Here is a 24,509-nt window from a genome sequence, read left to right on the forward strand (position 1 = left end):
TTATATTTCTAGCAATATGTATCTAAAAAGGTTTCTCATTGAATCTTCTCATATGTGTAGGTTAACAGAATATATTTGATGAAAATTGTTTCTTTACGTTATAGAAACTAAACTTTCACACTTATATCTTCAATATTTAAACAACTAATATCTCTGTAAAAATACATCTACATAATATTCTAAGGCTAATCTTTGGCTTGAATACATGATTATGTTTAGCATGAATTTCTTTTTCCTTTTCCTTTCCCTTTAAGATCTTGACTGCCCAAGAAATATACATTTCAGCCAGAAGGGTTAATTTTAAATTGCCATTATTAAAAACCAAACTTTTAGATACAGGTAGTAAACCCTTTATCCAAACTGCTTGAGACCGGTAAATATTTGATTTGAATACCGGAATGGTTTGGATTTTGGCATATTTGCATCTTTAAAATGGGAAAGTTGGGGGAGGAAATGGGACCAAGTGTAAACAACAATATCTTGTCACTTATGCAATATATAAATGTTATAATACAGTGTACATGTGCAACTAAAGGAAGTTTTATATCATTTTTAATTCTTTTGTGACTTACAGGCAGGGAAAATAGTAATTTTTGATAATTTTATTTTCCAGATTTGGGAATATGGACCTGTAATTTAAATAAAATAAAATCAGTTAACAAACACATTGAAGATATTTTTTGGTTGATTATATATATATCTCTATCTGTCTGTCTTTATATCTGTCTATCACTTATTTATGATTGTTTTTTTTTTTTTTAACAATGTCACTTTTACATTTAATCTCTTGGCTTTCAGAAAACTTGTGTCATTGTTAACAAAAAAGAAAAAGAAACTTCATTAAATAGAATTGATTAAGATAATTTAATGACAAACATTCAAGATCTTTTTGTTAATTGATTATTTTTAATTTAAACGATTTAAAATGCCTTTAAAAATGTTTTTTTTAAAAATGACACTTGTTGCTACCAGAGAATCCAAAGCACATTTAAATGGACATTAATTTCAACAAATTTCATGCACATGAAAGATCATTATGATATATATTTTTTTCACATGAAAAATGTTACGTTAAAGATTTTTAGTTAGATTGTAAAGCTAACAGGAAGTGCCCGTCATTTCACTAGTGGTTCCTGGGATATAAGCTCACAGGCCGATGAGGGAGTCTCTCATAATGTGTATTAAAATGCTTTCTTTTAGATGTAATAAATTAAAAAAAATACAAACTTGCTTTGTCACAGCTGAGAGTATGAGGCATATTTCCCCAAACCCAATCATTTTGCACAAATTCTGTTATTTTCTGTTTTTCTAGCTTTTCCAGCAGTTTTTTTTAATAGAAACAAAACTACAAGTACTACAGGCCAAGTTTGCCGTGCTACATTCAAATTTCTTTTCCGAGTGATAAATTGGGATAAGACCATAGTACACATTACAAAAAACCCTGAACATATTTATTGTGGAGACATAAAAGAAAACACAAAGGATGTTGTTCATGTTCCTATATCGACATTTTGGCTGTCTGCCCAAATAGCTATTTGAATATTTAAAAAAGGAGGGAAAGGGGGCAGACGAGACTGCTAGCAAGCGTTTCACGCATGGAGGATGAAGAAAGCCTCCTTTGATGGAGAATAATTATGTCCAAATAGAACGGACCCCCTCCTCTACATTTCCTATGATCTTAACAGAGAAAAAAAACAAAGTATTTTTTTTTTCTCTTTGAAGCGCTGAAGATTGAGCTAAAAGTTTGAGATTCTATGCTGTCTCCTGTCAAATGCTGGCTGGAAAAATGAGTCCATACTTGTTTTATGATACTTCAATCTACTTCTCACATTGCAGATAGATAGACATCCTACTGCAGTTAAATACAGCCAAACTGAGAGAGGCACACAGGGACGGAGGCTGATAAGTAGTTTATACTTCCTGGTCAAAGCTTTTATTGCAATATAGTGACAGCGTTGCATGTCTTGTAGGCAAGATGATATTATCCAGGAATGTTAGTAAAACAGGTATATTTTTTATTATAAAAAACAAAATATAATGTTAATCTCACAACAATTACTATTTGTCTGTCTGTCCATATCAGACTATCAATGAATCAATCTATCTTTCTCTGTCTGTTTATTACAACTGGAATGTAACAATGCACCAGACCCATCCATTCAACTGTAAATACTTACTGTGTGTCATATCTTGAGTAAAATGAAGTGAAGTGCCCCAGGAAATGTTTTACATCACTTGGCTATAATTGCTGGTTATAGGGACTTGTGCCAAGCTAGATATTTAAGATTACTGAACCTTAGTAAAGGAAAACAACAAATGCTTCTTTTTTTTTTACACCTTATACTATTGTACTAATAAACAGAACTACCATAGGCACATGCACGCATGCACACACATATGCAACCCTCAAAAATATGTAACCCATATACAAAACAAATTCACATCCCTTACATAATCACACACACATGTACATACAAACACAAATAAAACTGATACATAATCATGCACACACACACACATATACACAACCTACATGCATATACACAGCCCACACACATATACACAGCCCACACACATATGCAACCCTCAAAAACATGTAACCCATATACAAAACACATTCATATCCCATACATAATCACACACACATGTACATACAAACACAAATAAAACTGATACATAATCATGCACACACACACATATACAAAACCCACACACATATGCAACCCTCAAAAACATGTAACCCACATACAAACCACATTCACATCCCATACATAATCACACACAGCTGTACATACAAACACATATACAACAGATAGATAATCTTGTACACACACACATATACACAACCTACATGCATATACAACCCTCAAAAACCCTGTAACCCACATACAAAACACATTCACAGCCTATACATAATCTCACACACATGTACATACAAACACATATACAACAGATAGATAATAATTTAATGACAAACACACACATATACACAACCCACACACATATACAACCCTCAAAAACCCTCAAAAACCCTGTAACCCACATACAAAACACATTCACATCCCATACATAATCACACACATGTACATAGAAACACAAATAAAACTGATACATAATCATGCACACACATATACACAACCCACACACATATACACAACCCACACACATATACACAACCCACACACATATACACAGCCCACACACATATACACAACCCACACACATATACACAGCCCACACACATATACACAGCCCACACACATATACACAACCCACACACATATACACAACCCACACACATATACACAACCCACACACATATACACAGCCCACACACATATACACAGCCCACACACATATACACAACCCACACACATATACACAACCCACACACATATACACAACCCACACACATATACACAGCCCACACACATATACACAACCCACACACATATACACAGCCCACACACATATGCAACCCTCAAAAACATGTAACCCACATACAAAACACATTCACAGCCCATACATAATCACACACATGTACATAGAAACACAAATAAAACTGATACATAATCATGCACACACACACATATACACAACCCACACACATATACACAGCCCACACACATATGCAACCCTCAAAAACATATAACCCATATACAAAACACATTCACATCCCATACATAATTACACACAGCTGTACATACAAACACATATACAAATGATACATAACATGCACACACAGCCCACACATAATTATGTATACACCCATAAACATAAACAACCCATGCACACACACACATGCACACACTTACACTCACAATCTATGAACATGCACACACCCACACACACATAACCAACACATATGTACATACAAACACATATACAACACATACATAACCCACACATAATCATGTGCACACTCACATAAACAACCCATGCACACACTCAAACACATACAACACCACATACATGAACATGCACTCACTGACACACACATAGAACCAACACACTCATACACAACCAGCACATAATAATGCACACACACACATATAGACACAAACAGGCTCTTCTTTTTCTACAAAACATAAGCAAAAGTGACCATTGCAAGACTGAACTATAAGAGCCCTCTCTGAGTGGGAGGCTGATTGTATCTATACAAACTGTAGATTTTTGTGACGTGGCTCAAGCTTTACAAAAAATAATATGAAAATAAAAACTGCTACTTAATGGGGTTGTTGGAAACAATATGAATCTTCTGTTATTCAGCTTGTCAGTTCTTAAAGTGAATGTAAATTTTGATGCTAAAGTGCCCAGTTTTTAAAAATGTGATTAAAATCATCAAAATTTACATTTCCCTCCAGTTGTGAAAAAAACTTACTTTTTAAACTTGACAGCTGCTCCAGTTTCTCACGGTTGTCGCAAGCCATTTCTGATGTCAGAAATCATGGATAGGTCATCCTCCAATCACGGCTTCCCCCCCCGGGGAATCAGTGTCTGATTCAACACCGTGATTGGAGGAAGCCGGATTCCTCATTTTAGACCCAGGAAGAGGCTTGTGACGGGCGGAGGAAGCTGGAGCTGCTGTCAAGATTCAAAGGTAAGTTTTTTTTCACAAAAGGAAAAAAACTTTAGCATCAAAATTTACATTCACTTTAACGGGACAGTAAAGTCAAAATTAAACTTTAGTAATTGAAATAGCGCATGGTACAAGTTTCCAATTTACTTCTATTATCAAATTTGTTTTGTTCTATTGATATCCTTTGTTTAGAGTTAACCTAGGTTGGCTGATATGAGCTTAGAAGCGTGCACGTGTCTATAGCAGTTTATGACAGCAGTGTTTGTAACTATGTATAACATTGCTTTAAACAATGTTCATGTGATATTTTCTAGTCAGCCTTTTACAATTATACTGCATCACTTTCAAGTCATTTTTATATATGTATAATACATATCAGCAAAAATTGCATGCACAACATTTAAAGCTATTGTTATGTTAGTAAAATGTGCATTATTTTGCAGTCCAAGCAGATACCCCTTGAAACAGGAGTATTTCCCTCCTGTTGACAGTTAGTGAGGGACAGATATAAATGAGCTGTTGCACTGATCAAGCAATCACTGTGTAGAATGTTGCATTGTCAGAGTCTGTGGGGCAGAGGAAAAACTACAGGAAATTGAGAAAAATAAATATCTAAAGCACATTACAAAGTTTTATTTGTAAACACATAATTAAGGTTTATAATTGAGACTACTTTTCATTTTCTAGAAAAGCTAGTTGGCTTAAAATGATATAAATCTGCAATAAGCAAAAGCTCTAATGCATTTGAATATTTTATTACTGCGTAGCTGTGTTTAAAACTCTGTAACCGGGTTAAACACATAGTTAAAGTGAGCTGTTTAATGGCAATCAGGGGTGGCATCTTAGCAGCCATTCACCCGTGTTCAGCTTAGGATGGAAAGTGTTTTGCCACTTCCCAGCTGACTTTAAAACTTCAATTTAAAGTTTTGTATTTTTAGCCTTTGTGCAGTACACATGTGGTTTTAGTATGAGCAGGTTTTACTGTGCACAGAGCATATGTACATATAACCTGTACATCAGCAGTCAAACACCAAACCTAATCAGGTTGCCAGGGTGGCTTCTGTCACATTGTGCCATTCATTCTGCCACTTGCTCTCTAAAGAGATTTGATTTTTAAGGTGTATGGTGCTTATGTACTTGTGCTCCGCGTACAGTAAACCACTCAATGACACAAAACTGAAATGCACGTTTATGTATTATTCATTTTTTGTTTTATTAACTCTGTTTTTAACCCTTTGTGGTATAGGTAAGCAAGCAGTGCAAACAGGGAATGCTGTAATGTTTCTTTATAGCCCTTTGATTTTTGTATGGCAGCTGCCAAAGGGCATCGCATTGATGCTGTTGTATTATAGATTTACCAGACACAAGCTTGTGCTAAGGAGATGGGCCTATAGAATAAACATAACCAGATTCCTCACTTTCTAATTTACAGCCAGTATGGCTCAGATTTCTCACGTGTATGTTAAAGGGACAGTAAAGACAAAATTAAACTTCAAAGGATTGGACAGAGCATGACATTTTAAACAACTTTCCAATTAACTTCTGTCATCAATTTTGTTTAATTCTCTTGGTATCCTTTGTTAAAGAGTAATCCTCTGTGAGCTCAGGAGTGTGCACAAGTCTTTAGCCATCTGGCAGCAGTGTTTGCAACAATGTTTATAGCAATGTTATACATAGATACAAACACTCCTGCCACAGACTGCTATAGAGATGTGCACGCTCCTGAGCTTCTATCAGCCTACCTAGCTTTACTCTTTAATAAAAAATATAAAGAGAACAAAGCAAAATTGATAATGGAAGAGAATTGGAAAGTTGTTTTAAATCACATGCTCTTTCTGAATAATGAAAGTATAATTTTGACTTTACTGTCCCTTTAATTTATTCTAAAGGTGACACAAATACAAATATATTTACTGAAATAGCCTCCTGGCACAAACACATTAAATACAGAAATATTTTTGGCATTAGCAGACTGGGTCATATCTACCCAACTTAAAGTCCTTTTAGTGTGGAAACGATCCTGGCAAAGCGCGTTCCATTAACCAAGAACAGAAGCAGCTTTGCAGTTCAGTTAGTTTGGGTACTGCTGACTGTTTTATTGAGTCATTGCTTCACGCCCACATCTTCCTGTCTTTAAACAGTTTGCAGAACTGACGCTGACATGAATAACCGTCACATATCTAACTGATTACAACTGTCAGTGAGTCTGCAGATGCCTGGCCTAGCTCTGCTGTCACACTGGTGGGTGCAGGAAACTGGACTCTCTGCACTGTCCTATTTACTTGTTTTACTAAAATCCAGTTCTAATTACACTAAAACTGCTGACTGTAATCAGACATATAGCAACTGCGGTAAAAGATACTTATATTCCCTAAAAAAATATTTTATTTGTGTTGAGCTGATTCAATCTTATAATCCTATTGTCACATTTTAATACGCAGGTGCCCTTGATTCATTGTTCAATATTGTCATTTTAAAAACAAGCTTTGTTTATAAGGCTACATATGTATGTATATATATATATATATATATATATATATATATATATATATATATATATATATATATATATATATATGTGTGTGTGTGTGTGTGTATGTGTTTCCTGTTAAGTGATCAGTGGTTAACCTATTAGAAACAAGCTTAAGGTATATATTTCTCCAACATAGGTGTGTCCGGTCCACGGCGTCATCCTTACTTGTGGGATATTCTCTTCCCCAACAGGAAATGGCAAAGAGCCCAGCAAAGCTGGTCACATGATCCCTCCTAGGCTCCGCCTTCCCCAGTCATTCTCTTTGCCGTTGTACAGGCAACATCTCCACGGAGATGGCTTAGAGTTTTTTAGTGTTTAACTGTAGTTTTTATTATTCAATCAAGAGTTTGTTATTTTAAAATAGTGCTGGTATGTACTATTTACTCTGAAACAGAAAAGAGATGAAGATTTCTGTTTGTAAGAGGAAAATGATTTTAGCAACCGTTACTAAAATCGATGGCTGTTCCACACAGGACTGTTGAGAGGAATTAACTTCAGTTGGGGGAACAGTGAGCAGACTTTTGCTGCTTGAGGTATGACACATTCTAACAAGACGATGTAATGCTGGAAGCTGTCATTTTCCCTATGGGATCCGGTAAGCCATTTTTATTACAGAGTAAATAAGGGCTTCACAAGGGCTTGTTAAGACTGTAGACATTTTCTGGGCTAAATCGATTCATATATAACATATTTAGCCTTGAGGAATCATTTAATATGGGTATTTTTGTAAAATAATATCGGCAGATTCTCTAGGGGCTTTCCCTAATCATAGGCAGAGCCTCATTTTCGCGCCGGTATTGCGCACTTGTTTTTGAGAAGCATGGCATGCAGTCGCATGTGTGAGGAGCTCTGATACATAAAAAAGACTTTCTGAAGGCGTCATTTGGTATCGTATTCCCCTTTGGGCTTGGTTGGGTCTCAGCAAAGCAGATACCAGGGACTGTAAAGGGGTTAAAGATAAAAACGGCTCCGGTTCCGTTATTTTAAGGGTTAAAGCTTCCAAATTTGGTGTGCAATACTTTTAAGGCTTTAAGACACTGTGGTGAAATTTTGGTGAATTTTGAACAATTCCTTCATACTTTTTCGCAATTGCAGTAATAAAGTGTGTTCAGTTTAAAATTTAAAGTGACAGTAACGGTTTTATTTTAAAACGTTTTTTGTACTTTGTTATCAAGTTTATGCCTGTTTAACATGTCTGAACTACCAGATAGACTGTGTTCTGAATGTGGGGAAGCCAAGGTTCCTTCTCATTTAAATAGATGTGATTTATGTGACACTGAAAATGATGCCCAAGATGATTCCTCAAGTGAGGGGAGTAAGCATGGTACTGCATCATTCCCTCCTTCGTCTACACCAGTCTTGCCCACTCAGGAGGCCCCTAGTACATCTAGCGCGCCAATACTCCTTACTATGCAACAATTAACGGCTGTAATGGATAATTCTATCAAAAACATTTTAGCCAAAATGCCCACTTATCAGCGTAAGCGCGACTGCTCTGTTTTAGATACTGAAGAGCATGAGGACGCTGAGGATAATGGTTCTGATATGCCCCTACACCAGTCTGAGGGGGCCAGGGAGGTTTTGTCTGAGGGAGAAATTTCAGATTCAGGGAAAATTTCTCAACAAGCTGAACCCGATGTGATTACATTTAAATTTAAGTTGGAACATCTCCGCGCTCTGCTTAAGGAGGTGTTATCCACTCTGGATGATTGTGAGAATTTGATCATCCCAGAGAAACTATGTAAAATGGACAAGTTCCCAGAGGTCCCGGGGCCCCCAGAAGCTTTTCCTATACCCAAGCGGGTGGCGGACATTGTAAATAAAGAATGGGAAAGGCCCGGTATACCTTTCGTCCCTCCCCCCATATTTAAAAAATTGTTTCCCATGGTCGACCCCAGAAAGGACTTATGGCAGACAGTCCCCAAGGTCGAGGGGGCGGTTTCTACTTTAAACAAACGCACCACTTTACCCATAGAAGATAGTTGCGCTTTCAAAGATCCTATGGATACAAAATTAGAAGGTTTGCTTAAAAAGATGTTTGTTCAGCAAGGTTACCTTCTACAACCAATTTCATGCATTGTCCCTGTCACTACAGCGCGTGTTTCTGGTTCGATGAGCTAGAAAAGGCGATCGATAGTGATTCTCCTCCTTATGAGGAGATTATGGACAGAATCCGTGCTCTCAAATTGGCTAATTCTTTCACCCTAGACGCCACTTTGCAATTGGCTAGGTTAGCGGCGAAAAATTCTGGGTTTGCTATTGTGGCGCGCAGAGCGCTTTGGTTGAAATCTTGGTCAGCGGATGCGTCTTCCAAGAACAAATTGCTTAACATTCCTTTCAAGGGGAAAACGCTGTTTGGCCCTGACTTGAAAGAGATTATCTCTGATATCACTGGGGGTAAGGGCCACGCCCTTCCTCAGGATAGGTCTTTCAAGGCCAAAAATAAACCTAATTTTCGTCCCTTTCGTAGAAACGGACCAGCCCCAAGTGCTACGTCCTCTAAGCAAGAGGGTAATTCTTCTCAAGCCAAGCCAGCCTGGAGACCAATGCAAGGCTGGAACAAGGGAAAGCAGGCCAAGAAGCCTGCCACTGCTACCAAGACAGCATGAAATGTTGGCCCCCGATCCGGGACCGGATCTGGTGGGGGGCAGACTTTCTCTCTTCGCTCAGGCTTGGGCAAGAGATGTTCTGGATCCTTGGGCACTAGAAATAGTCTCCCAAGGTTATCTTCTGGAATTCAAGGGGCCTCCCCCAAGGGGGAGGTTCCACAGGTCTCAATTGTCTTCAGACCACATGAAAAGACAGGCATTCTTACATTGTGTAGAAGACCTGTTAAAAATGGGAGTGATTCATCCTGTTCCTTTAGGAGAACAAGGGATGGGGTCCTACTCCAATCTGTTCGTAGTTCCCAAAAAAGAGGGAACATTCAGACCAATCTTAGATCTCAAGATCCTAAACAAGTTTCTCAAGGTTCCATCGTTCAAAATGGAAACCATTCGAACAATTCTTCCTTCCATCCAGGAAGGTCAATTCATGACCACGGTGGATTTAAAGGATGCGTATCTACATATTCCTATCCACAAGGAACATCATCGGTTCCTAAGGTTCGCATTCCTGGACAAGCATTACCAGTTTGTGGCACTTCCGTTCGGATTAGCCACTGCTCCAAGGATTTTCACAAAGGTACTAAGGTCCCTTCTAGCGGTGCTAAGACCAAGGGGCATTGCAGTAGTACCTTACTTGGACGACATTCTGATTCAAGCGTCGTCCCTTCCTCAAGCAAAGGCTCACATGGACATTGTCCTGGCCTTTCTCAGATCTCACGGGTGGAAAGTGAACGTAGAAAAAAGTTCTCTATCTCCGTCAACAAGGGTTCCCTTCTTGGGAACAATAATAGACTCCTTAGAAATGAGGATTTTTCTGACAGAGGCCAGAAAATCAAAACTTCTAAACTCTTGTCAAATACTTCATTCTGTTCCTCTTCCTTCCATAGCGCAGTGCATGGAAGTAATAGGTTTGATGGTAGCGGCAATGGACATAGTTCCTTTTGCGCGAATTCATCTAAGACCATTACAACTGTGCATGCTCAGTCAGTGGAATGGGGACTATACAGACTTGTCTCCGACGATACAAGTAGATCAGAGGACCAGAGATTCACTCCGTTGGTGGCTGTCCCTGGACAACCTGTCACAGGGGATGAGCTTCCGCAGACCAGAGTGGGTCATTGTCACGACCGACGCCAGTCTGGTGGGCTGGGGCGCGGTCTGGGGACCCCTGAAAGCTCAGGGTCTTTGGTCTCGGGAAGAATCTCTTCTACCGATAAATATTCTGGAACTGAGAGCGATATTCAATGCTCTCAAGGCTTGGCCTCAGCTAGCAAAGGCCAAGTTCATACGGTTTCAATCAGACAACATGACGACTGTTGCGTACATCAACCATCAGGGGGGAACAAGGAGTTCCCTGGCGATGGAAGAAGTGACCAAAATCATTCAATGGGCGGAGACTCACTCCTGCCACTTGTCTGCAATCCACATCCCGGGAGTGGAAAATTGGGAAGCGGATTTTCTGAGTCGTCAGACATTTCATCCGGGGGAGTGGGAACTCCATCCGGAAATCTTTGCCCAAATTACTCAATTGTGGGGCATTCCAGACATGGATCTGATGGCCTCTCGTCAGAACTTCAAGGTTCCTTGCTACGGGTCCAGATCCAGGGATCCCAAGGCGACTCTAGTAGATGCACTAGTAGCACCTTGGACCTTCAAACTAGCTTATGTATTCCCGCCGTTTCCTCTCATCCCCAGGCTGGTAGCCAGGATCAATCAGGAGAGGGCATCGGTGATCTTGATAGCTCCTGCGTGGCCACGCAGGACTTGGTATGCAGACCTGGTGAATATGTCATCGGCTCCACCATGGAAGCTACCTTTGAGACGAGACCTTCTTGTTCAAGGTCCGTTCGAACATCCGAATCTGGTCTCACTCCAACTGACTGCTTGGAGATTGAACGCTTGATCTTATCAAAGCGAGGGTTCTCAGATTCTGTCATTGATACTCTTGTTCAGGCCAGAAAGCCTGTAACTAGAAAAATTTACCACAAAATATGGAAAAAATATATCTGTTGGTGTGAATCTAAAGGATTCCCTTGGGACAAGGTAAAAATTCCTAAGATTCTATCCTTTCTTCAAGAAGGTTTGGAGAAAGGATTATCTGCAAGTTCCTTGAAGGGACAGATTTCTGCCTTGTCTGTGTTACTTCACAAAAAGCTGGCAGCTGTGCCAGATGTTCAAGCCTTTGTTCAGGCTCTGGTTAGAATCAAGCCTGTTTACAAACCTTTGACTCCTCCTTGGAGTCTCAATTTAGTTCTTTCAGTTCTTCAGGGGGTTCCGTTTGAACCCTTACATTCCGTTGATATTAAGTTATTATCTTGGAAAGTTTTGTTTTTGGTTGCAATTTCTTCTGCTAGAAGAGTTTCAGAATTATCTGCTCTGCAGTGTTCTCCTCCTTATCTGGTGTTCCATGCAGATAAGGTGGTTTTACGTACTAAACGAAAGTTGTTTCTAACAAAAACATTAACCAGGAGATAGTCGTGCCTTCTTTGTGTCCGAATCCAGTTTCAAAGAAGGAACGTTTGTTGCACAATTTGGATGTTGTTCGTGCTCTAAAATTCTATTTAGATGCTACAAAGGATTTTAGACAAACATCTTCCTTGTTTGTTGTTTATTCTGGTAAAAGGAGAGGTCAAAAAGCAACTTCTACCTCTCTCTCTTTTTGGATTAAAAGCATCATCAGATTGGCTTATGAGACTGCCGGACGGCAGCCTCCTGAAAGAATCACAGCTCATTCCACTAGGGCTGTGGCTTCCACATGGGCCTTCAAGAACGAGGCTTCTGTTGATCAGATATGTAAGGCAGCGACTTGGTCTTCACTGCACACTTTTACTAAATTTTACAAGTTTGATACTTTTGCTTCTTCTGAGGCTATTTTTGGGAGAAAGGTTTTGCAAGCCGTGGTGCCTTCCATCTAGGTGACCTGATTTGCTCCCTCCCTTCATCCGTGTCCTAAAGCTTTGGTATTGGTTCCCACAAGTAAGGATGACGCCGTGGACCGGACACACCTATGTTGGAGAAAACAGAATTTATGTTTACCTGATAAATTACTTTCTCCAACGGTGTGTCCGGTCCACGGCCCGCCCTGGTTTTTTAATCAGGTCTGATAATTTATTTTCTTTAACTACAGTCACCACGGTATCATATGGTTTCTCCTATGCAAATATTCCTCCTTTACGTCGGTCGAATGACTGGGGAAGGCGGAGCCTAGGAGGGATCATGTGACCAGCTTTGCTGGGCTCTTTGCCATTTCCTGTTGGGGAAGAGAATATCCCACAAGTAAGGATGACGCCGTGGACCGGACACACCGTTGGAGAAAGTAATTTATCAGGTAAACATAAATTCTGTTTTTTAATTGCACATATTGTTTTAATTATGTCTATGATTAAGGCCACAGGCCAAAACATGTCAGATTAAACTGCTACCTATGTTGTTTGTTACATTTCCTTTTAATTTTGTTGAATAAATTTGGACTTTTTAATTGAAGATTGTTTTGCCGGCTTACTTCTAAATCTCTCTCTCTCTCTCTCTCTCTCTCTCTTCTCTTTCTTTCTCTCTCTCTCTCTCTCTCTCTCTCTCTCTCTCTCTTCTATCTCTCTCTCTCTTCTCTTTCTCTCTCTCTCTCTCTCTTTCTTCTTCTTCTTCTTCTTCTCTCTCTCTCTCTCTCTCTCTTCTCTCTCTCTCTCTCTCTCTCTCTATCTATCTCTCTATCTGTCTCTCCTCTCTCTCTCTCTCTCTCTCTCTCTCTCTCTATCTCTCTCTCTCTCCTTTTATGACCAGTTTTCATGAGCACTAACTATTTACTTATACTTTATGGGCAAGACTGATCAATTTGTGGACAGACAAGGTTCACATGTTGGCTGTGCAGTTCCGTCCTGTCACCCCCTGCCCTAGTGCAACCGATTGTATGAGAGCAGTGCCTGTCAATCACCTTGGTTGAATGAGTCCAGGGTTATTGTCATCTGCCAGCTATAAGTTGGCGGAGAGAGTTAAGGTAGCTGCTTCATAAATATCACTTACAGGCTCACATGAGCGAGCCTGCAACCGATCGGGGCATGCACCTCATAATAAATAAAGCCCTATGTATTACTATAACTGGCCACCTGCCAGACTACGTGTCCATAGCTCAGATATATATATATATATATATATATATATATATATATATATATATATATACACACACACACACATCCTTGGCTTTGTGAGTTGCACAAATAAAGAGGCATAAGCGCAAAAAGAAAATACTCTGTCAGAGAATTGTATTATTACGCTGTCAAAATCAGCCCAAGAGCAGCAATGAACTACTGGGACTTTGCTCACATCTAGTGAGCCAATGACAAGAGGCATATCAGTTCAGCTATCAATTAGCGGCTAGCTCCCAGTAGTACATTGCTACTGCTGAGCCTACCTGGGTTTGCTTTTAGCAAGAGAATGAAAAGCTTCTTAAAATTGCATGCGTTATCTGAATCTAAATGAAAGTTTAATTCTTACTTTCATGTCTCATTAAAGGGATATGGAACTCAAAATTGTTTTTTTAATGATGCAGATAGAGAATATGATTTTAAACAACTTCCTAATTCACTTCTATTATCAATTTTTCTTTGTTCTCTTGGTATATTTAGTTGAAAAGCTGAGACGTAAGCTTAGGAGCCGGCCCATTTCTGGAGCACTATTTGGCAGCAGTTTTGCAAGAGCACTAGGTGGCAGCACTATTTCCTGCCATGTAGTGCTCCAGATGCCTACCTAGGTATCTCTTCAACAAAGAATATCATAGAAACAAAGCAAATTTGATAATAGAAATAAATTGGAAATATTTGAAAATGATATGCTCTGTGAATCACAAAAGAACATTTTTGGGTTTCATATCCCTTTAATGCTGCTTAAAATTGTCTTTGAGGAGTGGAATATGTCGTTATAAGTCACAAGCTACTTGAGTTTGGATATATTAGCTTCCTTTAAATCAGATGTGAGAGCTGTGGATTGTCCCCTGGATTAAGTGGTGACACTTTTAGGAGTGTAGCTTTTTGTTGACAATGAAGCAAGTGAGTAAACATCATCTCATGTCTTATTCTTGTCTTGTTGCAGGAAAGAGCTTCACGTTGACTATAACCGTATTCACAAACCCACCTCAAGTTGCCACCTACCACAGGGCCATAAAAGTAACGGTGGATGGTCCAAGGGAACCTAGGCGTAAGTACCACATTGCTTATCCCATCTACGCAGCTCTGAAGAGCAACGTTTTGCCTATTTTGTTTATTTTTTTGTTTAAAGGGATATGAAACCCACTTTCTTCTGTTATGTGTGATCAGTCCACGGGTCATCATTACTTCTGGGATATAACTCCTCCCCAACAGGAAATGCAAGAGGATTCACCCAGCAGAGCTGCATATAGCTCCTCCCCTCTACGTCAGTCCCAGTCATTCTCTTGCACCCAACGACTAGATAGGATGTGTGAGAGGACTATGGTGATTATACTTAGTTTTTATGACTTCAATCAAAAGTTTGTTATTTTAAAATAGCACCGGAGCGTGTTATTACTTCTCTGGCAGAGTTTGAGGAAGAATCTGACAGAGATTTTTTACTATGATTTTAACCGGAGTCGTTAAGATCATATTGCTGTTCTCGACCATCTGAGGGAGGTAAAGGCTTCAGATCAGGGGACAGCGGGCAGATGAATCTGCATTGAGGTATGTGGCAGTTTTTATTTTCTGAATGGAATTGATGAGAAAAGCCTGCCATACCGTTAAAATGACATGTATGTATACACTTCAGTATTCTGGGGATGGTATTTCACCGGAACTACTGTGTTAAAGGTCACTAATCCTTTTAATAACTATTCTCATGTTAAACGTTTTTGCTGGAATGTAGAATCGTTTACATTGCTGAGGTACTGTGTGAATAAATATTTGGGCATTATTTTCCACTTGGCAGTTTTCTGCTTTAATTGTGACAGTTTCGTTTCTCTTCACTGCTGTGTGGGAGAGGGAGGGGCCGTTTTTGGCGCTCTTTGCTACGCATCAAAAAAATTCCAGTCAGCTACTTTTATATTTCCTGCTTGATCCGGTTCATCTCTGACAGATCTCAGGGGTCTTCAAACTTCTTTGAAGGGAGGTAAATTCTCTCAGCAGAGCTGTGAGAATTTTTATAGTGACTGTGTATAAAAAACGTTGTTTTGTTTTCTTATGTACAAATTTAATTAGTGTTGTTTTTTTTACTAATGGGAACAAACCTTTGCTAAAAGTTGTGTTGTTTTAAAGTTTGATGCAATAACTGTTTTTCAGTTCATTATTTCAACTGTCATTTAATCGTTAGTACCTCTTTGAGGCACAGTGCGTTTTTTTTTGCTAAAAAAGATTATAACCAAGTTGTAAGTTTTTTTGCTAGTGTGTTAAACATGTCTGACTCAGAGGAAGATATCTGTGTCATTTGTTCCAATGCCAAGGTGGAGCCCAATAGAAATTTATGTACTAACTGTATTGATGCTACTTTAAATAAAAGTCAATCTGTACAATGTGAACAAATTTCACCAAACAGCGAGGGGAGAGTTATGCCGACTAACTCGCCTCACGCGACAGTACCTGCATCTCCCGCCCGGGAGGTGCGTGATATTTTGGCGCCTAGTACATCTGGGCGGCCATTACAGATAACATTACAAGATATGGCTACTGTTATGACTGAAGTTTTGTCTAAATTACCTGAACTAAGAGGCAAGCGTGATCACTCTGGGGTGAGAACAGAGTGCGCTGACAATGCTAGGGCCATGTCTGATACTGCGTCACAGCTCGCAGAGCATGAGGACGGAGAGCTTCATTCTGTGGGTGACGGTTCTGATCCAAACAGATTGGACTCAGATATTTCAAATTTTAAATTTAAATTGGAGAACCTCCGTGTACTACTAGGGGAGGTCTTAGCAGCTCTCAACGATTGTAACACTGTTGCAATACCAGAGAAACTGTGTAGGTTGGATAAATACTTTGCGGTACCGGCGAGTACTGACGTTTTTCCTATACCTAAGAGACTAACTGAAATTGTTACTAAGGAGTGGGATAGACCCGGTGTGCCGTTCTCACCCCCTCCAATATTTAGAAAGATGTTTCCAATAGACGCCACCACTCGGGACTTATGGCAAACGGTCCCCAAGGTGGAGGGAGCAGTTTCTACTTTAGCTAAGCGTACCACTATCCCGGTGGAGGATAGCTGTGCTTTCTCAGATCCAATGGATAAAAAATTAGAGGGTTACCTTAAGAAAATGTTTGTTCAACAAGGTTTTATATTACAACCCCTTGCATGTATCGCGCCGATTACGGCTGCGGCAGCATTTTGGATTGAGTCGCTTGAAGAGAACCTTAGTTCCTCTACGCTAGACGACATTACGGACAGGCTTAGAGTCCTTAAACTAGCTAATTCTTTCATTTCGGAGGCCGTAGTACATTTAACCAAACTTACGGCTAAGAACTCAGGATTCGCCATACAGGCACGCAGGGCACTGTGGCTAAAATCCTGGTCAGCTGATGTTACTTCTAAGTCCAAATTACTTAATATACCTTTCAAGGGGCAGTCCTTATTCGGGCCCGGTTTGAAAGAAAATATCGCTGACATTACGGGAGGTAAGGGCCACGCCCTACCTCAAGACAAGGCCAAAGCTAAGGCTAGACAGTCTAATTTTCGTCCCTTTCGGAATTTCAAAACAGGAGCAGCATCAACCTCCACTGCACCAAAACAGGAAGGAGCTGTTGCTCGTTACAGGCAAGGCTGGAAGCCTAACCAGTCCTGGAACAAAAGCAAGCAGGCCAGGAAACCTGCTGCTGCCCCAAAGACAGCATGAACCGAGAGCCCCCGATCCGGGACCGGATCTAGTAGGGGGCAGACTCTCTCTCTTCGCCCAGGCCTGGGCAAGAGATGTTCAGGATCCCTGGGCACTAGAGATCATATCTCAGGGATACCTTCTAGACTTCAAATTATCTCCCCCAAGAGGGAGATTTCATCTGTCAAGGTTGTCAACAAACCAGATAAAGAAAGAAGCGTTTCTACGCTGCGTACAAGATCTGTTAACAATGGGAGTGATCCATCCGGTTCCGTGGTCGGAACAAGGACAAGGGTTCTACTCAAACCTGTTTGTGGTTCCCAAAAAAGAGGGAACTTTCAGGCCAATCTTAGATTTAAAGACTCTAAACAAATTCCTAAGAGTTCCATCGTTCAAAATGGAAACTATTCGGACAATCTTACCCATGATCCAAGAGGGTCAGTACATGACCACAGTGGATTTAAAGGATGCTTACCTTCACATACCGATCCACAAAGATCATCACCGGTATCTAAGGTTTGCCTTCTTAGACAGGCACTACCAGTTTGTAGCTCTTCCATTCGGATTGGCTACGGCTCCAAGAATCTTCACAAAGGTTCTGGGTGCCCTTCTAGCGGTACTAAGACCGCGAGGGATTTCGGTAGCTCCGTACCTAGACGACATTCTAATACAAGCTTCAAGCTTTCAAACTGCCAAGTCTCATACAGAGTTAGTTCTGGCATTTCTAAGGTCGCATGGATGGAAAGTGAACGAAAAGAAGAGTTCTCTCTTTCCTCTCACAAGAGTTCCATTCTTGGGGACTCTTATAGATTCTGTAGAAATGAAGATTTACCTGACAGAAGACAGGTTAACAAAACTTCAAAATGCATGCCGCGTCCTTCATTCCATTCAACACCCGTCAGTAGCTCAATGCATGGAGGTGATCGGCTTAATGGTAGCGGCAATGGACATAGTACCTTTTGCACGCCTACACCTCAGACCGCTGCAATTATGCATGCTAAGTCAGTGGAATGGGGATTACTCAGATTTGTCCCCTACTCTGAATCTGAATCAAGAGACCAGAAATTCTCTTCTATGGTGGCTTCATCGGCCACACCTGTCCAGGGGGATGCCATTCAGCAGGCCAGACTGGACAATTGTAACAACAGACGCCAGCCTACTAGGTTGGGGCGCTGTCTGGAATTCTCTGAAGGCTCAGGGACTATGGAATCAGGAGGAGAGTCTCCTTCCAATAAACATTCTGGAATTGAGAGCAGTTCTCAATGCCCTTCTGGCTTGGCCCCAGTTAATAACTCGGGGGTTCATCAGGTTTCAGTCGGACAACATCACGACTGTAGCTTACATCAACCATCAGGGAGGGACAAGAAGCTCCCTAGCAATGATGGAAGTATCAAAGATAATTCGCTGGGCAGAGTCTCACTCTTGCCACCTGTCAGCAATCCACATCCCGGGAGTGGAGAACTGGGAGGCGGATTTCTTGAGTCGCCAGACTCTTCATCCGGGGGAGTGGGAACTTCACCCGGAGGTCTTTGCCCAAATACTTCGACGTTGGGGCAAACCAGAGATAGATCTCATGGCGTCTCGCCAGAACGCCAAACTTCCTCGCTACGGGTCCAGATCCAGGGATCCGGGAGCAGTTCTGATAGATGCTTTGACAGCACCTTGGAACTTCAGGATGGCTTATGTGTTTCCACCCTTCCCGCTGCTTCCTCGATTGATTGCCAAAATCAAACAGGAGAGAGCATCAGTAATTCTAATAGCACCTGCTTGGCCACGCAGGACTTGGTATGCAGATCTAGTGGACATGTCATCCTGTCCGCCTTGGTCTCTACCTCTAAGACAGGACCTTCTGATACAGGGTCCATTCAAACATCAAAATCTAACTTCTCTGAAGCTGACTGCTTGGAAATTGAACGCTTGATTTTATCAAAACGTGGTTTTTCTGAGTCGGTTATTGATACCCTGATTCAGGCTAGGAAGCCTGTTACCAGAAGGATTTACCATAAAATATGGCGGAAATACCTATACTGGTGCGAATCCAAAGGTTACTCCTGGAGTAAGGTTAGGATCGCTAGGATATTGTCTTTTCTACAAGAAGGTTTAGAAAAGGGTTTATCAGCTAGTTCATTAAAGGGACAGATTTCAGCTCTGTCCATCTTGTTACACAGACGTCTGTCAGAAAATCCAGACGTCCAGTCCTTTTGTCAGGCTTTAGCTAGGATCAAGCCTGTGTTTAAAGCTGTTGCTCCACCATGGAGTTTAAACTTAGTTCTTAACGTTTTACAGGGTGTTCCGTTTGAACCCCTTCATTCCATTGATATAAAAATGTTATCTTGGAAAGTTCTGTTTTTAATGGCTATTTCCTCGGCTCGAAGAGTCTCTGAGTTATCAGCCTTACATTGTGATTCCCCTTATCTGATTTTTCACTCAGACAAGGTAGTTCTGCGTACTAAACCTGGGTTCTTACCTAAGGTAGTCACTAACAGGAACATCAATCAAGAGATTGTTGTCCCATCCTTGTGTCCAAATCCTTCTTCAAAGAAGGAACGTCTTTTACACAATCTGGATGTAGTTCGTGCCCTCAAGTTCTACTTGCAGGCAACTAAAGATTTTCGCCAAACTTCTTCCTTGTTTGTCGTTTACTCTGGACAGAGGAGAGGTCAAAAAGCTTCTGCTACCTCTCTCTCTTTTTGGCTTCGTAGCATAATACGTTTAGCCTATGAGACTGCTGGACAGCAGCCTCCTGAAAGAATTACAGCTCACTCCACTAGAGCTGTGGCTTCCACTTGGGCCTTTAAGAATGAGGCCTCTGTTGAACAGATTTGCAAGGCTGCAACTTGGTCTTCGCTTCATACTTTTTCCAAATTTTACAAATTTGACACTTTTGCTTCTTCGGAGGCTATTTTTGGGAGAAAGGTTCTTCAGGCAGTGGTTCCTTCTGTATAATGAGCCTGCCTATCCCTCCCGTCATCCGTGTACTTTTGCTTTGGTATTGGTATCCCAGAAGTAATGATGACCCGTGGACTGATCACACATAACAGAAGAAAACATAATTTATGCTTACCTGATAAATTCCTTTCTTCTGTTGTGTGATCAGTCCACGGCCCGCCCTGTTTTAAGGCAGGTAAATATCTTTTAAATTATACTCCAGTCACCACTTCACCCTTGGTTACTCCTTTCTCGTTGATTCTTGGTCGAATGACTGGGACTGACGTAGAGGGGAGGAGCTATATGCAGCTCTGCTGGGTGAATCCTCTTGCATTTCCTGTTGGGGAGGAGTTATATCCCAGAAGTAATGATGACCCGTGGACTGATCACACAACAGAAGAAAGGAATTTATCAGGTAAGCATAAATTATGTTTTTTTATTTCTTTCATGGTTCAGTTACAGCATGCAATTTTAAACTATTTTTCAATTTACATCTAATTTGTTTTGTTCTCTTGGTATCCTTTGTTGAAAAGCATACAAAGGTAGGATCAGGGGCAGCAGTGCACTGCTTAGAGCTAACGTCTCATTTTTGACAGCACACATATACTTCTTGTCATTGGCTCAACTGATGTTTGCAGCTAGCTACCAGTAGTGCATTGTTGCTCGTTCATCAAAGGATACAAAGATAATAAAACAATTTGACATTTTTCTTTGTTTGCTTGTTGGAAACGTAATCTGAACTTGCAGAAGTCTTCCTTAAAGGGACAGTCTACTCCAGAATTGTTATTGTTTCAAAAGATAGCTAATCCCTTTATTACCCATTCTCCAATACGGTTATATTAATACACTCTTTACCTCTGTGATTACCATCTGCAGACGGCCCCCTTATTTCAGTTGTATTGACAGACTTGCATTTCAGCCAATCACTACTGATTTTCTAGGTAGCTCCACAGGAGTGAGCACAATGTTATCTATATTGCCAACATAAACTAACGCTGTCTACCTGTAAAAAAACTGTAAAAATGCCCTGAGATAAGAGGTGGCCTTCAAGGGCTTAGAAATTAGCATATGAGCATACCTAAGTTTAGCTTTCAACAAAGAATAACAAGTGAACAAAGTAATATGGAAAGTTGTTTAAAATTGCATGCCCTGTCTTAATCATGAAAGTTTAACTTTAACTTGACTGTCCCTTTGTAGGATTCTTACTAAACTGTAAATCTCATGTAGTGGGAATTCATAATCTCAGCCCCTCAGTGCTTTGTAACGCTGCGCTTAGCAGGACCTTATAAATACAACTTTACTATAACTATGATATAGGTGCATTTAAAGGAAAATTATAGCACAAACTTTTATGGGGCTGTGTACCCCCTGAATATTTTGCTAAGCAATTTTTTTAAATCCGTTTTTTTTTTAAAAGGCTGCTTGGTCATGATGCCTCTTTCTCTGGAGCATACACAGCCTCTGATTGGTGCACAAGCTTGTTTGGCAGGAAAGTGAGTGCATGGTGCATATGCACCAATCAGAAGCTTGTAAGGCTACAACATTGGCATCTCTTGCACATCTGCATAAATAAGTCAGATTGTTAAAAAAAAAAAAGAAGTGTATATTGTAGTATTATTTTGCTGATTATTTTGGAGCAATATAGCCTCAGAATTCCTTGCATCAGAATGTCCCTTTTAAATATGTTAAAAATATTACTGGCTTAAGCAAACAGTTGAGTAAAACCTGTTTAAAGGGATAGGAAAGTAATAATACTCTCAGTCAAGGCTGTAAAACCGTAACCTTTTTTTCATTCCTACTCCAGATCCAGCTTTCTGTTCCCTTAAAGATATTTAAAAGTGTAAATAGAAAATGCACTAAAGTGTTAGAGAATTGTATTATTTCATTATTATTTGTATTCAACTGTGTGTAACCCCCAACTGCCCCTTTAATGCTGCCTGGGGAAGCATACTCCTTGATAATGAGTAGGGGGGAGTGTGATTTCTGTAGAGACATTTGACTTGCCAAATACAGCTTCTGATTATCCACATTGCATCAATACCATGTCCCTTTAAACTTGTATTGAACTTGGCAGGAAATACAAATGTTTGTGCACAACCATATTGTTGTATCCATTGTTCATTGGCCCATAAGTGCGCGTCCTACAGCTGTATTAGTTAGAAGCCTGAAAAGAAAAAAGTACTTGTTTTAAGAACAGCTGTTGTACCAAATACTAATCTGTCTAGTATGATCCTAGGTATAGTGATATGTTGGATTCTACTTTGCTCTCAGGACCATTTTGAATTCCTTCTCAGGTTTAACAACACTTTGCCGTTAGAATTATGTATTATTTTTAAAATAAACAGCTGGAGGAGTTTAGCTCATATACACTTATAATTATTATAATATGAAACAGTAGCTTTGACTAGAGCATTAGTGACTTCATTTAGTTGATCTAATTTGGTGGAACTTCGTATAAAACGCAGCACTGTTGCTCTTAACGTAAGTGATATATTTTCTCTCTTATGGGGGGCTGGGGAGAACCAAGTGCATGAAGCAATGCAGGAATGTGCCCCTGAGAAGTTCAGTTTCAAGTCTCAAATCACTCAGACCACTTTTTTTTTTTTGACTGTCAGCATCTGGGCAAATGGCCAAGCAGGAAATGACACATCGAGAGGCATTTTGTGTTGTGCAACTCTTCCGAGGAACTGATGCAGTGTACATAGGCTGTTTATACATTCCTTAGCAGATGGCACTGCAGTTAATACATATGCAGAGGGCATGTAAGCTTGTGCTAGGGGGCACCCTCAGCTCCCAATGCCCACAAGCAGGCAAATAGTCACTATTAAAGGGACAGTCAACACCAGAGTTTTTGTTGTTTAAAAAGATAGATAATCCCTTTATTACCCATTCCGCAGTTTTCCATAACCAACACAGTTATAATAATACACGCTTTACCTCTGTAATTACCTTGTATATAAGCCTCTGCAGACTGCACCCTTAATTCAGTTCTTTTGACAGACTTGCATTTTAGCCAATCAGTGCTTACTCCTAGGTAACTTCACATGCGCAAGCTCAGTGTTATCTATATGACACATATGAACTAACACCCTCTAGTGGTGAAAAAGTGTTAATTGCATTCACATAAGAGGCAGCCTTCAAGGGCTTAGAAATTTAGAAATTAGCATATGAGCCGCCTAGGTTTAGCTTTCAACTAAGAATACCAAGAGAACAAAGCAAAATTGCTGATAAAAGTAAATTGTAAAGTTGTTAAAAATTGCATGCCCTATTTAAATCATGAAAGTTTATTTTGGACTTCACTGTCCCTTTAAGTCTACATAGTATTATTTGATTTAAGATTATTTTTCCAAAGGAATATTTCGAATTTGATTCTTGAAATATGTTTTGCTGGAAAATTAGGAATGTAATTTTAGTAATAAAGTTGTGTTATTGAGCATCACAGCCTGTATTTCCATTACTCGATTCTTCTTCATCCTTCATCCTGTGCTTGGGAATGAACTTGGTTTCTGCACTGATTTATAAAGTAACCCTCTGTATAGGTGGATAAAAGAAACTGACAGACTTCTTTGGTTAAAGTGAAGGTCAATTTTGATGAATAAGTGCCCGGGTTTTAATAACCCTATTAAAAACAAGGGCACTTTAATTAATCAAAATTGACATTTCTCTCCTTTTCTTCAAAAACTTACCTGTTAATCCTGAAAGCCGCTCCAGCGCTTCCTCCGCCTGTCACAAGCCCTCTTTGCGGGTCCAAAATGACGAATCTGGCTTCCTCCAATCACGGTGTTGCATCAGGCCATGATTCCCCTGGGGGGGAAGCTGTGATTGGAGGAAGCCGGATTCGTAATTTCTGACGTAGAGGCTTTCCGACGGCTGGGGGACTCGCTGAAGCGGCTTTAAGGATTTAAAGGTACGTTTTTGAAGAAAAGGAGTGAAATGTCAATTTTGATGAATTAAAGTGCCCTTGTTTTTAATAGGTTTATTAAAACCGGGCACTAATTCATCCAAATTGACCTTCACTTTTAATTGACCCAGGAAGTTTTTAAGACTTTAGACTTCTCA

General features: G+C 40.1%; 1 protein-coding gene across 1 annotated transcript in view; it reads left to right on the top strand.

Annotated features, from left to right (window-relative positions):
• Nucleotides 1-24,509, top strand: part of RUNX2 (RUNX family transcription factor 2) — a 287,535-nt gene that overhangs the window by 192,942 nt on the left and 70,084 nt on the right. Inside the window, exon 5 of the mRNA XM_053709598.1 lies at nt 14,804-14,908. Coding sequence (XP_053565573.1) covers nt 14,804-14,908 — 105 coding nt within the window. The remainder of the gene's footprint in view (nt 1-14,803; nt 14,909-24,509) is intronic.

This window comes from Bombina bombina, chromosome 4 (genome assembly GCF_027579735.1).
Source record: "Bombina bombina isolate aBomBom1 chromosome 4, aBomBom1.pri, whole genome shotgun sequence".
Taxonomy (NCBI): domain Eukaryota; kingdom Metazoa; phylum Chordata; class Amphibia; order Anura; family Bombinatoridae; genus Bombina; species Bombina bombina.